We start from the raw sequence: 16,414 nt of genomic DNA on the forward strand, positions 1-16,414 counted from the left end.
CCACCAGGGGGCGGGGCTGGCTGGCATGTGGTGCTGGGGGATTGAACCATGGTCCCTGATGCTTTGCCAAGCTTGTTCTAAGTAGGTGCCTTAGGCCACTGAGCCATCTCTCCAGCCCTAAGCCAGAGCTTTTATACAGAAACCTGAAAGATAAAATTTGTAAAGGAGAAGCTGCTCTGGTGGACTCAGGAAAGACAGTACTACCCAGTTTTTTCTTGATACATATAGGGGAAACTGTTGAGAAACAGTGGTGTGGGTCCTTGCAATTTAAAGATTTTTTTCTGTTTTTGGGCTTCCATTTTCTGTACTATAAAACATGATAGAATGTATAGGTAGAAGTCTGTTTAAAATATATTAGGAGGTCCATCATGTCTTAGTTTATAAAAAAATAAATAAAGTAAAATAAAATATATTAGAAGGCCTTGGTTAGCTATGCACATTTATAATATCCTAGTTTGTTTCCTTCAAGTTCCATAGTAGGGCCTAGGTAGGCACGGAGTAAGTGCTCAATTAACATTAGATAAATAAATCATTGTACATGATAATCCAGTTTTTGCTTAAACATTTATAATGATGGGAACCTCATTATTTTACAAAATTTTTTCTTTTTACTAGCTAATTACTATAAAAATAAAAATATTTTGGTTCATTTTTAGATTTTACTTTTTTATGTATTTTGTACAGGGTCTACAGGGTCTTACTACACCGATCAGACTCAGTGATCCTTCCTGTTTTTCAGCCTCCCAAGGGCTGCAATTACAGGCATTAGCTACCACACCCAGTCTCAGTTGCTGTGTCAGCACAGCTGGGGGGTGGGGCCGACACAGCAGGCAGGCCAGGATCGAACCCCAGCCCCTAGGTCTGCCTAAGCAGGTGCTTTAATCCGCTGAGCTATCTGCTGGCCCTAGATTTTACTTTTGAACTGCTCAATAAATTTGGTTCTTTCAGATTTTCAAGTATTTGAAGAATGCTATTATCTCTTTCTTAATCCCACTTCTTGTCTCATATCCTCTCTCCCACATAAAGTATATATATTCATTTTTTTATTTTTCTGTTCTTTTCAGCTACCATGATTTTGATAATCTTTATTTTTTTTTAATTTATTAAAATTATTCTTAAAATGATAGTCTAGCTGACTTCTAGTAACCACAATGGATACAAGACAGACCTGAATTTTTTTTATTTCTTTTTCCAGTGCTAGGATTGAACCCAGGATCTTACACATGATAGGCAAGCACTCTACCAGTGAACTGTATCTCTCCCACCCTCAAGAGAGACTTTTTTTTTTTTTTTGGTACTGTAAATCAAACTCAGGACCTTGCACTTGCCAGAGAGTCACTGTGCCTCTGAGCTGTATCCCCAGCCCAAGAGACCTAGATTTTTAAGACTCTGTAAAATAGAACTTCCTTAAATGGATTGTCAAACTAGCAAAGCTGTTTTTTAAAAACATTGTTTAGTAATGTAGATTCTTTAGTTATATGAATAATTTTTACTAATTATTAGATCTTAGATAATATATAAGAACTATAAACCTGCTCCTTTATGTGTAAAGCACTATTAGTAATAGTTTTTCAGCATAGTGTTGTAAAAATAGAAATGACACAGTGTCATCACAATTCCTGGCTAATAATAAGCACTCAAGAAACATTAATTTCCATTATTTTTACTCGAATTGAATAATTAGAATTGTAATTAGAAAACACTTGGGTTCACTCAGTCATCAATTTTGTTTTGTGTTTTGTGTTTTGTTTTGTTTTTTTAATTTTGGTGCTAAATATTGAATCCAGGGCCTCATATGATAGATACATCATCAATTTTTCAAAGCTTGCTATGTACTAGGTATTGTGTAGTAGGCCTCATTTTTCTTAAAAGAGGAATAAAGGGATTTATTAGGCAGAAATTTAAAAGTATACACTCAATATGAGAACTTGTACTGTAACGTCATGTACCTCGGTAGTGTCCCAAATTTTCTGATCAAGAAGATTATGGGGCCAAAGAGGAAAGTGATCGATGACGTAGAGTGTGCCTAAGGAGAATCACATGGGGAGAAGACACTCTCTCAGGCTTTCACAGAGAGCACATTGGCCAAGCAATGGCCGTGACTCATCCACATGGCTGACACTGACAAAGGTTCTACAATCTGAGGTACAGGATCTCAGGATAAATCCTGAGGGCATATCACTGACCTTCTCAGACCAAAAAGCTACAACTCTTGTTGCATAGGTCCTGCTTTACCTTGGTCTTAACCATCCAGTAGAAAAGTATGAAGACGAAATATAGGAAATAAAACCATGCAGTTATGTTGAGCTGTGGGGGACTCAGGTCAATAATCTCTGACATTGCCAGTTAAACAGAAGACCCAATGCTATTATGGGCTACTGGACTCTTTTAGAATATTTTGCAGAGTTTACACACCTATAATATTCAATAACGGAACTTAGAAAAAATGGGGTATACTGATGAATGTCCATTTTGTATCTGTGTATTCAAAGTGGTTAGGATAGATATATAGTTGCATTCTCTTAATGAATACAATGATTTGTTCTAATGGTGTTTGTAAATAGGATCTCAAGTCCGCATCTTATACAGCAATTAACCACTGGGAAGAATGTATGCAGTGTATTATTTGTTGAAACTATACTTCCGATTTGATTTGAAACTGTCTCATTGCTATCTGTTTATCAATAAAACTTTGAAAAAAAATAAAAGTATACACTCAAAGAAATAGAATGTGGTCCCTCAAGAGAGATATGTGCTAGTTTGGAGCTGGGAGGTATTTGTTTTTGGCAGTGAAAAATCTGTGAAATTCATGAATCTATAGGAAGTTCTGCCTTGTTTGGTTTATAGGAAAAAGGATGCCCCCCCCCCAAAAAAAAATGGCCTGTTTTGTAGATGAAAGGCATGAACCCTGCTTTTTTTTTTCTATTTATATGCATATTTTCAAGGCATGAGTCCCAATTATTCTTTTGATGGGTAATCTGTGTTGCCTAAAAGCATTCTTTGAATTCTTTCAGTCTGTTCCTTTATCTTTTTGTTGTTTTTCTTGTTCTTTGTTGCTTTGTTTTGTTGTTTTTGAGACAGGGTCATGCTGTGTAGTTCAGACTGGCTCTGAACCATGTTGCCCAAGCTGGCCACTAACTAGCAGTGATCCTCCTGCCTCAGCCTCCCAAGTGCTGGGATTGCAGGTATGCCCTACCATGCCCAGCAAGTTACAGTCTTCATGGCCCGGGGAGATAGCTCAGTGGCATAAGTGCCTGCCTAGCAAGTACGGGGTCCTGAGTTTGATCTCTGGTACCTAAATAAATAAATAAGTCTTCCTAAACAAACAAAATTTTTTTAGTTATGATTTTCCTTGTCTCCTTTCTGTTTATCTTTATTTCTTCTTTACTACCCTGTCATCCCTCCCAATATTTTGATCCCTTATTCTTTAATAGGCTTTTTAAGAAAAACATTTATTTATTTATTTATTGTGTGTGGCGCCAGTTCAGCCCACCAGGGGGCGGGGCTGGCTGACATGTGGTGCTGGGGGATCGAACCTCGATCCCTGTGCTTTGCCAAGCTTGTTCCAAGTAGGTGCTTTAGACCACTGAGTCATCTCGCCAGCTTTGAGCCAGCTTGCCAGCCCTTGATCCCTTATTCTTAAGGGGCACTGAAGTGTTAATTAATGGTGAATGAGAAACACCCTGAGACCAAAGCTGTGAGAAAGATTGGATTTTATTCTACCTACATACAAGCAGGCTTGAATCGAAATGCTATCAGCAGCTATCTGTTTTTTTGTTGTTTTTTTTTTTAAACATTTATTTATTTAGTGTGTGTGTGTGTGTGTGTGTGTGTGTGTGTGTGTGTGTGGCCAGCTCAGCCCACCAGGGGGCAGGGCTGGCTGGCATGTGGTGCTGGGGGATCGAACCGCAGTCCCTATGCTTTCCCAAGCTTGTTCCAAGTAGGTGCTTTAGACCACTGAGCCATCTCGCCAGCCCATATCAGCAGCTATCTGGAAGGGAGGCTAAGTATATATGAGGTTTAGAGTTCAGGGTGTGCAGATAGTGTTGGCATCAGAAAGACTGCAGGTCTGGTCCTAAGTGTCTTTATGCCTTGATCTTTGTTGGTCTCTCTCAGTCAGACCTGACATGAAGTACTGAGCATCTGTCTTCTTGTAACTGCTCCAGGCTGAGAGGCCCTTGATGCTGACTAGGCAGGGATCAAAAGTCTTACTCTGTCTCATCCAGAAGAGACAAAGAAAGATAGGTTTTGTTGTTTGATAGTCTGGAAAAGAGGTTTGTTGTTTGATAGTCTGGAAAAGAGGACAACATTAACAAGTAAAAATTTAAATAATATTGATGAATAGTAGCTCAAAAAGTTGTAGAATTCAGACAAAATTAGGCAGCACTGTCTAATTTTATCCTAAAAGGATAAAAGCCTTTTATCTTTAATATTAACCTCTATTTGTTTTGAGGTATTTACCTAAATACAGTGGAGTTTACCAGCATACAGACTCTTCCATTTGTAAAAAGAAATTATTGTTTTCTTATTTTAATTATAATTATGGCAGAGGAATACACTAAATAAAGATATCTGTGTTTTTGTGACCATTGAGCCATCAGCATATTTTACGGTAGGGTTCGGAACTTGGCTCTGGTCCTTATTTTGTAGACTTGAGGACATTTTGTAGTGACCAGATCTATGGAATATAAACATAAAATTTATACTACAAAGGTAACAAAGCTTAGTAGGTAAAAATTTTATACTGCCATTCGGTATAGGCACACATATACAAGAAGCCAAATCTTTATCAGAGAACTTGAGACTACATTAAAATAATAAAAGCAGTATACTAATGATATAGGAGAGATGTAACTCCCAACCTGCTAGATGTTAGATGGGCTGAGTTCATGTCCCCTAAAATCAAAGAATGAATTCCAAAGGACATAGGAGTTTAAGAGTTGGCAAATGGAGAACAGGAATAGCTCCTGAGGGATGGGGGTGGGTGATGGGGGGCATAACAGGTTGGGTTGCTGTGGAGGTCATCTCTCAGAGAATGTTTTTTTGTTTGTTGGTTGGTTGGTTTTTGTTCAATTATAAACTTCTGTCATTAAAATTGCTAACACATAATTATAACAATAACATGAAATTCTATTGTTTGGTTATATTCTAATTTATTGTACTAATTTTTTTGAACTAATATCCATTCTGCTGGGTTCTCTGAGAATGTCTTATAGGGCAATATTATGAAGTAGGCACAACATGGGTTAAACTATAATCAACCAATAATATTACAAGGATAATCATTTAGCTGATGCTGATCCAATAGGAAGCACATAGCAAGGGCTAGAGATGAGATCATTAGTTTTGGTTGATAATCTGTAGTTTTAGTCTTGTCTTTAGTCAGCCTTCACCTTTGTCTTAGTCTCAGTGGGTAAGAGAGGATGGTTTAGTGAGGGAATGGTTGCTTGCTTGCATGCTTGCTTTCTCTTTCTCTTTCTTTCTTTCTTTCTTTCTTTCTTTCTTTCTTTCTTTCTTTCTTTCTTTCTTATGTATTTGGTAGAGGGTCTCACTAGGCAGCTCGGATTCATAGCAGTCCTCCTATTTTCAGTCTCCCTAGCACTGGGATTAAGGGTGAGCACCACCATGCCCCATAGCCATGGGCTGCTGGCGGGGGGTGAGGGTGTGTGCTGCATGTAATGTTGGGGATGGAACCCCGGTCCCTGCACTTGCCTAAGCAGGAGCTTAGTCCACTGAGCTATCTCGCTGGCCCTGTAATGGTCTATTTCTATGGGAAATCCCAAAAGGGTGGTATTACAGTATAATCTCAAACTCCATTTATCCCTAAGGGAAGTGTGTAAATCTGGCCATTGTGAATATAGTATTCAGATGTACATCCAGCCACAGGTTTTTGGGTTTGGTTTTTTTTTTTTTGTTTTTTTTTTAGGGAAGGGTCTACAGGGTGTTCAGGGTCTCTCTGCTAGATCAAAGTAGTAGTGATCCACTGTTTATAGCCTCCCAAGAGCTGGGATTACAGGCATGCGCCACCACACCCAGTCTCAGATGCCATCTCAGCGAGCCCTGGGGGCAGGGCCCGCATGGCAGGCCCAGGGATTGAATCCTGGGCATGACTTTTGCAGTGTCTTATTATGTAGCTCAGACTGGTGTGATCTTCCTGCTTTCAGCCTCCCCAGTGCTGGGATTACAGGCATGTGCCACCACACCCAAACTGTGACTGGCTCAACCTGTGGTGCTGGGGATCAAACCATGGTCCCTTGTGTTTGCCTAAGGAAGCGCTTTTAGTCTGTTGAGCTATCTCACCAGCCCTGCTACTTCTTTTTTTTTTTTTAATTTCTTTTTTTTTAAAGTTTATTTATTGTGTGTGTGTGCGTGTGTGTGTGTGTGTGTGTGTGTGTGGCCAGCTCAGCCCACCAGGGGGCGCGGCTGGCTGGCATGTGGTGCTGGGGGATCGAACCGCAGTCCCTGTGCTTTGCCAAGCTTGTTCCAAGTAGGTGCTTTAGACCACTGAGCCATCTCGCCAGCCCTACTTCTTCTTTTAATCATGGTCTCAATTAGTATTAGGAGTCAGCGTCATGGTCTATCAATACTGTAGGTGATGGCCTCTATCCTAACATATTGCTTTGGGGGGTTGGGAGATAGCTCAGTAGAATAAGCACTTGCCTAGCAACACAAGGTCCTGAGTTTAATCTTCCTTACTGCCAAAAAACAAACAGATGCATACTGCTTTGGTTGTCTTTTCGAAGTCATATTTTTGTTCAAGAGCAAACATAGCAATAGGATAATAATTATGATGATACAACCATTAGGTTATTTTTATCATCTCTAAAAATACATTTAAATTCTTACTTTAGTATAAAGTAACTAAATAGATTACTTTTATCCAATTACAAAATATTAGATGAGGGCCGGGGAGATGGCTCAGCAAAATAAGCGCTTGCCTGGCAAGCGTGAGGCCTGAGTTCAATCCCTGGTTCCCCCCACCAAAAAAAAATATATTAGATGAAGTACATTCTCCTCTAAATTTGCTACTTAAAAAAAATAATAAAGTGCCTAAATAGGATGTACTTATTTACAGATGAACTATATAGGTGACTAATGCTCAATCTTTACTTACTAAAGTAAAACTACCTAGCCTGCACAATGTTTAGGTACAACTATCATAATACATTTATATGATAATCATATAAACATAAACCTGAAAAAGTCATTATAAAGAATTTTAATCTGTAGATCGGCAATATGATTAAAAAAACTTTAGTTTTATATTTTTAGGAAGTTTATGCAGTTGAGGAACATAAAAGTATTTAAATGAAAAATCAGTAATAAGTAGCTTTATAGCTATATAGAAATCTTTATATAGTACTTAATTCTTACTCTTTTTTTTTTCTGAATGCCTTCAGGGCAGGTTTGTCTGGCTTGAGTTGTGGGGATCGAACCACAGCAACCTGAGCCTGACTGCTTTATGGAAGCAGCCACTTAAAGAACTGAGCTAAGGGGCAGGCTCCCTTAATTCTTATTCTTAAGGTGAAATTTAGATTTCTTTATCAGGCTGAAACACTGACAAGACTAGAATATACCACGCCTGGCAACAATGATTTCTTCTTTTTTTTTTTTTTTTTGCTCCGAATGCCCTCAGGGGTGGTTTGGCTGGCTGGAGTGTTGTGGGGATCGAACTACAGCAACCTGAGGCTGAAAGCTTTGCCGAAGCAGCCACTTAAAGAACTGAGCTAGGGCCAGGCCCCTGATTTCTTCTTTTTTTAATGTATTTAGTACAGGGTCTCACTAGGCAGCCCAGACTTGTAGGGATCTTCCTGTTTTAGCCTCCTCAGCACTGAGATTGCAGACATGCACCGCCACACTGGGTCTTGAGGACCAGCTTGGCACACCCGGGTCAGGCCACCACAGCATGCGGCACCAGGGATGAAACACAGGTCCTTGTACTTGCCTAGGCAGGCATTTAGAATGCTGAGCTAGCTCCATGACCCAACAATGCTTTCTTAATAGCAAGTTACTCTGAGTACTTTTTTTCCCTGTCAACATCATAGACTTATAAACAATAACAGTGAGAAAAGGGAAATAGAGGAGGGTAACAGCAGGAATTTGGGCCTTTGTCAAACTGGAGCACAACTTTACTTTCCTTCTCTTCTTCAGCCAGCGCCAGCATCAGTACACTGGTAGGACATACCAGGAAGTCACATCCCCGCTCCACCTAGGTCCCTCAAAGCTGCATGAGAACGTCCTGAGTTCCCAGTTTCTACTGATTTTTCACTCTTTATCTCCCTGTCATTCCCAGCTAACTAACATGAGAAGAAAGATTAAAGGATTTGAGTTCTCTGTCAGATGAGAGCCTTTGGTTGGGAAAGGGTAAGAAAGGACAAGAAGGAAAATGGGGCTTTTAGGGGAGAGAAGAGAAAAAGCAAAAAGAAAACCAGTGGGTTCCTTCCTGATTTGAGTCCGTAGACTCTACCAGGTCTTACATCAATTATCAGCTGAGTGACCACTTGACTCTAAACAGTTTAGAACATGTTCCCAGCCACCCAAAAGGGGGAGCTGTTGCTTCAGATGGACCAAGCTCTTGTGCTTTTCAGTTTTTTGCTTTGATTGATCTATCAATCGATTGATTGATTGTATTTTGTGCAGGGTCTCACTACACAGTTCAAACTCTAGTGATCTTCCTGTTTTCAGCCTCTCCAATGCTGGTATTACAGACAGGTGCCACCACTCCCTGGACTTGTTCTCCGGCTCAGCTTGTCCAGGGGCTGGGCTGGTGCATTTTATTTTTTTAAAGGAGGACATGTTTATTTCATCTCACAGTTTATAGAGGTTTTAGTCCATAGTTGGCTGGCTATGCCCTTTGGAGTTTTTTTGTTTGTTTTTCCTAGGTATTTTCAGACAAGTTCTTACTATCTAGTTCAGCCTGGCCTTGAACTCACTATGGAGCCCAAGCTGACCTTGAATTTGTGGTGGTCCTCCTGCCTCAGCCTCCCCAGTACTGAGATTATAGGTACACCGCCACACCCAGTTTGCCCTTTGGTCTTGAGAATGAGGAATGGTTGATAAGAACAGTTTATAGGATCTTCTTTTATCTAAATTGTCCAGGACCCAAATATGTACGTGATTTGAGGAGATTGCTTCCTCAGGTGTCACCCCAAGACCTGTTCTCTCCGCTGTGTCTCTAGATAAAGTTGCTTTTTTTTTTTTGTATTTTTTTAGGGAAGGGTCTGCAGGGTGTTCACGGTCTCATTACTAGATCGGACTCTTAGTGATCTACCTGTTTACAGCCTCCCAAGAGCTGGGATTACAGGCACGTACTGCCACACCCAGTCTCAATTGCTGTCTCCCTGCATCCCAGGAGTGAGGCCAGTACAGCAGGCCCAGGATCGAACCTCCGGCCCTTGCACTTGCTTACAGCGCTTTAATCCACTTAGCTATTTGCTGGTTCTAGATAAAGTTTCTCATGCTGGCTGCATGAAAAACTTTTGGGGACACTGTTTGCTTGGATCTGTTCTTATTTGTCTTCCTTATGAGCACATTTTAGTTCCATATGATCAAGGAACAGAGTGGCCTACCTGAAAGAATAGCTAAGGAAGATACTCCTTACTAGTGTTCTTTTCATACCTCTTTGCTTGCCCAGTTAGAGAGAGTCAGTGCTTCTTGTCTTCCCTACTTATGATACAAGGAGCAAAAAATGATCTGCGGTGGATGACCTCCAAATGGTATAGGAGAAAAATGATTTCCCAACCTAAAAGGTACCTGGCACAAGTTTGTGTTCTCTAAAACCAAAGTATAAATTTTAGGAACAAACGGAGATTATGAGCAGAATATATTTACTTGGGGAAAGAAAGTTCCTGTCCAAGAGAGGGACAGGAGGGGGGCCCTAGTGGGTTGTCCCTGAGAAGCTGCCTCTTCCAGGGACTTTTATAGAGGAAAACCATGTGGTAAGGCAAGTCTAAGGTGGTGGAGAACATGGGAACTTGCTTAGGTGGGCATGAGGTAAGACAAAACTATGGTTAACCAATGAGATCGCAAGCACCATTGCTCAGGTAAAATTGATTAAATCCAATACCAAATGGGGAAGCGAGTCACGTAGCAAGCGGGCATGAATACGGGACAGGGTGTCTTCACCTTGTCTTCCATATTGTCTCCTTGAGGACCTGGCCTGGTCTGACTACCTAGAATATGTCGATCTAATTCAGCTGCTTACAGCACTTTTACATGTGGGTGCTCATTTTTCAAGGTGCTCTGGAGCTTTAACTGCTTAAAAGGAGAGAGGGAAAAAAGAGACAGGGGCCGGGGAGATGGCTCAGTAGAATAAGTGCTTGCCTGGCAAGTGCAAGGGCCTGAGTTCAATCCCCAGTTCCACCCCCCCCCCCAAAAAAAAAAAAAGACAGACAGAAGCCCTGAGACTACAGCAGAGTTTCAGAGAGGGAGAGAGAGAAAGAAACAAGACATCAGGGGGTAGGAGGTTGGGAGATGTAAGGAAGATAAAAAATAAAAAGCCTTTGGCTGGGACTTAGCAAAGGTGTATGCCCCATGCCTTTTACCTCCTGTTACTAGCTCACCAAGAGAAAATGTCACAGGACAGGGTCGAAGGATATTCCCAAAACAGAGATAAGAAACTTAAACTCATCCTATCTGTAGAATAAGTTTGTAGGTTCAGTGACTCTCTGTCTCAAAACACCTCCTCCCAAAAAAGAGGCATGTGGTCAATTCCTATCATCCCAACACTTGGAAGCCTGAGGCAAAAGGATCACGGGGAGTTCAAGGACAGCTTGAACTACAGAGTTGAGAGCCTGTCTCAAAAAAGAAAAGAAAAAGAAAAAAAAGAAATATTGCCTGGTTTGTGTGCTTCTAAGCCATTGTAAGTTTCTTTTGTAATAATTTGTGTGGTCCATTGTCCTTTGGAATGTTAACTTTACCCTTCTTCATTTTCATTTGACAGACAGATGTGTTGGTCCTGAGCTGTGATTTAATAACAGATGTTGCCTTACATGAAGTTGTGGACCTTTTCAGAGCTTATGATGCATCACTCGCCATGTTAATGAGAAAAGGCCAAGATAGCTTGGAGCCAGTTCCAGGTCAAAAGGGGAAAAAGAAAACAGGTAAGGAAGATCAGAGTTCAATATATTATGTTTGGTTGGTTTTATAATTATTCATGCTTTCACTTAAGGAACATTTATTGAGAACTTGGCTGTGTACCACAGATACTGTGATAGGAGTTGATTACATAAAGTTAACTAAGACAGTCTCTCATTTGAAAAGGCTTGTAACTGTTAATTAGATTCTGGAATGTCTATTTGTGGAGAAGAGCATTCGGAACTATTCACGTTGTGTTTAAGCGTCAAATAATTGGATGCATGTACATTTGTCCTTTGATATTTGTAGGGATTGGCTCTAGAACACATGGAGACAAGAATTTGTGTATGTATGCATGGACACAAAGCACATGTGTGCACACATAGTGATACCAAAATTGTGGGCGCTCATTCCCTAATGTAAAATGGTATAGAATTGCATATGACCTATATGCATCTCCCTTATGCTTAAATCATCTCTATGTTAGTATAATGCCTGATACAATGTAAATGCTGTGTAAATAGTTACTGAAATAATTTTTAGGGAATAATGACAAGCCTCTTCATTGCAAACAAAATTTGTTTCAAAATATTTTTGCTCTGTACTTAGTTGAATCCTTTAATATAGAACTTGTGATTACAAAGGATGAACCATATCTAGAGACAAAAGAAGTCTAATTTAAAAACACAGTTTTCAAAACTTTAAACTTTTATTACAAACTTAAGTACCTTTAAGCTGTTAAAATTATGATTACAAAAATAATTAAAATAAATAAAATTACTATTACAAATTTAGTACGTTTAGTTCTTTTGAATCCTAAATAAGCATTAAACATACTTACTAGGCATGTTTATCTTCTAGAATTATAAAGTAACTGTTTTGATATTTTCTGAGGATTCTAGTAGTAGTTTTTGTTTTTAATCTTTATAGGGTGATACTCTGATTTTTCCTCAGATCATACAAATCGTTCATGTTTGTAATTATTATAGAGTTATTCTAATCTTATCAGATCAGAAATAAAAAGAATAACATCCTGGTCCACCCAACATTAGAGAATTTGATGCTTTGACCTTTTTTTAATTTTGGACTAGAACGTAGTACTCAATTGTTTTTCTCAGAATATTTCAGCCCTGAGCCACTGATTCTGTGACTGGCCCACTTTTTTATTTTTGGGGGGGGGGCTACTTTTTATAATTAATCTGAAAACAAAAGTTTTAAGTCCAGGCTTTTTATGGATTTTAATTTTTCCTGGAATGATGTTTTTCCCTGGAATTTTTTTCCCAGAAAGAGATGCTCTTTATTATTACATATTGGTGTAGTCTGTTGTAATTATTAGAATCTACATATGGCATGTTAATATCCTACTATAACTAATACAGTGACGTAGAACCTTCATTCTGAAGATATGAATAATTCATCTTGTATTATTAGCTTTTTCTTTAGGACATTCGAGAGTAACTTATAATTTTCTTTGTTTCGTTTTGTGATGCTGGGAATTGAAAACAGGACCTGTGCATGCTAGGCAATCACTCTTATCGCTGAGCTACATCCCAGCCTTGTAATTTTGGACTTCAACAGTTAAACTTGGGCAGGGGAAATAGCTCAGCAGTCTTAAGTGACTGCCTTGCAAAGGCAAGGACCCAGGTCCGCTCTCCTATACATGTGATGCTGGCCCCTAAACCCTGGGCACAGAATGCTGGCCACCAAAATCAGCTATGAGTCAAAGCTGCATAGTGAAACCCTGTACCAAATATATAAAAGATTTTTTAAAATTTAAAAAAAAAAAAAAAAAGGCTAGCCAGATAGCTCAGCGGACTAAAGTGCCTGCTTTGGCAGAGTGCTGCGGCCAGGGCTTGATCCTCGGTGTGCTGTGCTGGCCTTGCCCCTGGGACGAATTGAGACACAATTGAGACTGGGTGTGCGCCTGTAATCCCAGCACTTGGGAGGCTGAAAACAGGAGGATCACAATGAGTCTGATCTGTGTGGTGAGACCCTATAGACCTTGTACTAAAATAGAAAAAAAGAAAGCCGTTAAACTAGTTTCTTGGGGGGGGGGGGGAAGAAAAAAAAATAAACTAGTTTCTTGTGATTTTTTGTGTTCAGGTAATCATTCATATAAAGCATTGGATACTTTCATATTATTATGTAATGATACACTGCATCAGTCCTTTTGTTCTTTTTCTTCTTCTTTTTTTTTTTTTTTTTATTATTTGTTTGGTACAGGGTCTTCCCATGCAGCTCAGACTCAGAATGACCCTCCTGTTTCAACCTCCCCAGCACTGGGATTACAGGCATGCGCCACCATGCCTAGTTTCAGTGGTCGGCACGGCATGTGGTCCCAGTGATCAAATTCAGGTCCTTGCACTTGCCTGGCAGGCCTGAGCTATCTCCCTGGCCCCTTTTGTTTTTTATATAGTTTCTACTTTGTTTATTTTATATGCCCATAAATTAAAGAGTGCTACATCTATCCAAGGCCTATTAGCATAAATACCAAGTATTCACTCTTTTTACTCTCACTACACTCAGGCAGCTGCTTTCAACATTTGTAACTGATTTTTTTGATATTTAAGTCTGTATTTCCGAGTAGCATGGTTATGTTTGCCAAGTCTTAATTTTTTTTTTTTTTTTTCAGTTTTAAGAATTATTTCTTGATTTCCTACTCCAGAATTTAAAGATTTAGTTTTATTTTATCTCACCCTCTGTCTCTGCTACACATAGGCAATCTTCTGGTCTGCCTAACTTTCTAATACAGTCATTGATACTATATTGTTCATTTATTGAATATTTAATGTTTACAATTATGACTCAAACACTATACTACAGTATTTATAGTAGCCTTGTAATATAGTTTATGTAAATATCATCTTGGTTTTTGTTTGCTTTTGTTTATTTGCCATGTGTTTATCACTAATTCAATCCCAGCCCCATTTTTGAATGTCCTCCTACTGCTTTCCAACATATCATAGGTGTGTCTACAATTTCAAATTCTGTAAGATTCCTCTCCTTGAGCTTTTCTTTTCTGAGTTGCTGTGTTACAGAGCTGTCACATTTGGTTCATACTTCCCCATCATATTTTGAACTTTGTTTTCCTCTTCCTTCAATTATACATTTGTGGAACATATTGTATGATAATTCTTGGAATACTGTTTGTAAGAAACTTCTTTTGCATATCTGTAAATTTTTTATTGAGCCTTCATATTTTGGCTGGGTATAAGTTCTCTTTAGAACTCATATCTCCTGAGAATTTAGAAGGCATTACTTTATTATTTTCTAGCAATTCCATCAAGAAGTCTATCATTCTGATTGTTAATTCTTTGCATGAAACCTTTCTTCTTTTAAGATCTTCTTCAATGAGAACATTTCAAATCTATTTTCATAGAAATATGTGCCCCTTTTTGGTGTGGGGATCAAATCCTAGACCTCATGCATACCTGGCACATGCTGTATCAATAAGCTGTATGCCCTGCCCCTGCAACTTTCAGGAATGTAATACATTGTTGTTAAGTAGAGTCACTATGTTGTACAATAGATGTCTTGAACTTTTTTTAAGTGTACTTTTTTTTTTTTTGTACTATGTTGGCTGTACCTCCAATACAATTATTATTATTATTATTATTTATTTATTTTTTGGCAGAACTGGGGATTGAACTCAGACCCATGTACTTGCCAGGGAAACGTTTATTCTACTGAGCCATCTCCCTGGCCCCTCCAATACAATTATATATACGCATGATGCTCATGACTCCCTTTTTAAACTTTGCTGGGGATCAAGTCCTGGGCCCTACACATGTTAGGAAAGGATTCTGCAACTGAGCCTTGGCCTTTAAAGTGATGTTTACTATACACTTTTGCAGGTACTTGCTATAAAGTTGAGAAAGCTCCCTTCTAGTGCTAGTTTAATACATATCTTTTCACAAGTTTATAAATTTTATCAAATAGTTTTCTTTATTCAAGAGATTATAGTTTTTCTCTTTTACTTGGATAACATGATGAATAATGTCTCAGTTACTCTTCTCTCATTGCTGGGACAAATACCCAACACCCAAAATGAAGGTAGGAAAGGTTTATTTAGCTCACAATTACTGGAAGCTTCAGTCCATACTCAACTGGCTCCAAGGCAGACTGGCACATGGCAGAGGACAGCAGTTCATGGCAGCAGAAAACAGCAAAACAGCAAGAGCAAATGGGAGGAATAGCAACAACAATGGCTACAGAGAGCAAACCTGTCTCCCTTAAGTTGCATTCAGGCTATCTGCCCCAGGCTGGGTGTAACATACCCAACATCCCAGTAGCACTCACACCCATAATCCCAGCTCTGGATCATGAATTAATCACAAAGTCTAGAAGGCCGCCCCATGACTGCATGAGGCTTTGTGGGGGACAGCTAGACACAAACCATAACAAATAACAATTATAGATTTGAGTTGTAGGGCATTGAACCCGGTGAACACAGGTAAATTCACATCCCAGTTTGTTCGCTTTTGTTTGTTTACTTGTACCCAGCCTGCTGAAGGAGATGCCCAAGATGAGGTTCCCCAGGTTAAAGAACACACATGTGTGGAACTGTTGAGATAGCTCAGTGGACTAAGGCACCTGCTTAGGCAAGCTCAGGGACCGTGGTTCAATCTGCAGCACCACATGCTGACAGCCCCACCCCCAGGGCCAGCTAAGCCAGCCAGAATCTGGCCATGGTGGCACATGCCTATAATCCCAGCACTAGAGAGGCTGAAAGCAGGAGGATCAATACAAGTTGGAGCTGCACAGTGAGATGCTGTGACAACCAATGTATTTTTAATGTATCTTAATAGATTAAAAAAAAGAAAAAACACACATGTGCAAGACATCAGCAACAAGAGCAGGCAGCATGGAACAGAGCAGAGCACAAGGGTGCAAGAGCTGCCTGCATCTTTATTGTATAACTCTTATATAGGTTGTTATATTTATATTCTTATGTAGTGTGTTAACCAGCACATGTGTGTTTGCCTTTGCTAAGTCACAGATACATAACTGTATCCCACTTTGCACCTGCAGTAGATAAACAGGGTCATGTCCTTAGGTGTCCTTAGACACTTCTGAGCTTTAAAGCAATCTGAGTGCTTTCTCATACTTATATTCTACTTTGAGACAAAGACTCATTCATTAAATAACCCCAACTGTCCTCAAATATGCAATCTGGGCCAGGTATGATGGTGCATATCTATAAGCCCAGTACTTGGGAGCCTGAAGCAGGATGATCCCAAGGTCAAGTCTAGCCTAAACTAAAGTACATGGGGGAGGGGGGGCTGGTGAGAGGGCTCAGTGGTCTAAAGCACCTACTTAGAACAAGCTTAGCAAAGCA

General features: G+C 39.6%; 1 protein-coding gene across 3 annotated transcripts in view; it reads left to right on the plus strand.

Moving 5' to 3' along the window:
- The window catches only part of Eif2b3 (eukaryotic translation initiation factor 2B subunit gamma), a 152,925-nt gene that overhangs the window by 39,669 nt on the left and 96,842 nt on the right, over nt 1-16,414 (plus strand). For all 3 annotated transcript variants that reach the window (XM_004639198.1, XM_004639199.2, XM_023724243.1), the window contains exon 4: nt 10,943-11,102. In XM_004639198.1, the coding sequence (XP_004639255.1) occupies nt 10,943-11,102 (160 nt within the window). The remainder of the gene's footprint in view (nt 1-10,942; nt 11,103-16,414) is intronic.

This window comes from Octodon degus, unplaced genomic scaffold (genome assembly GCF_000260255.1).
Source record: "Octodon degus isolate 3935 unplaced genomic scaffold, OctDeg1.0 scaffold00107, whole genome shotgun sequence".
Lineage (NCBI taxonomy): Eukaryota > Metazoa > Chordata > Mammalia > Rodentia > Octodontidae > Octodon > Octodon degus.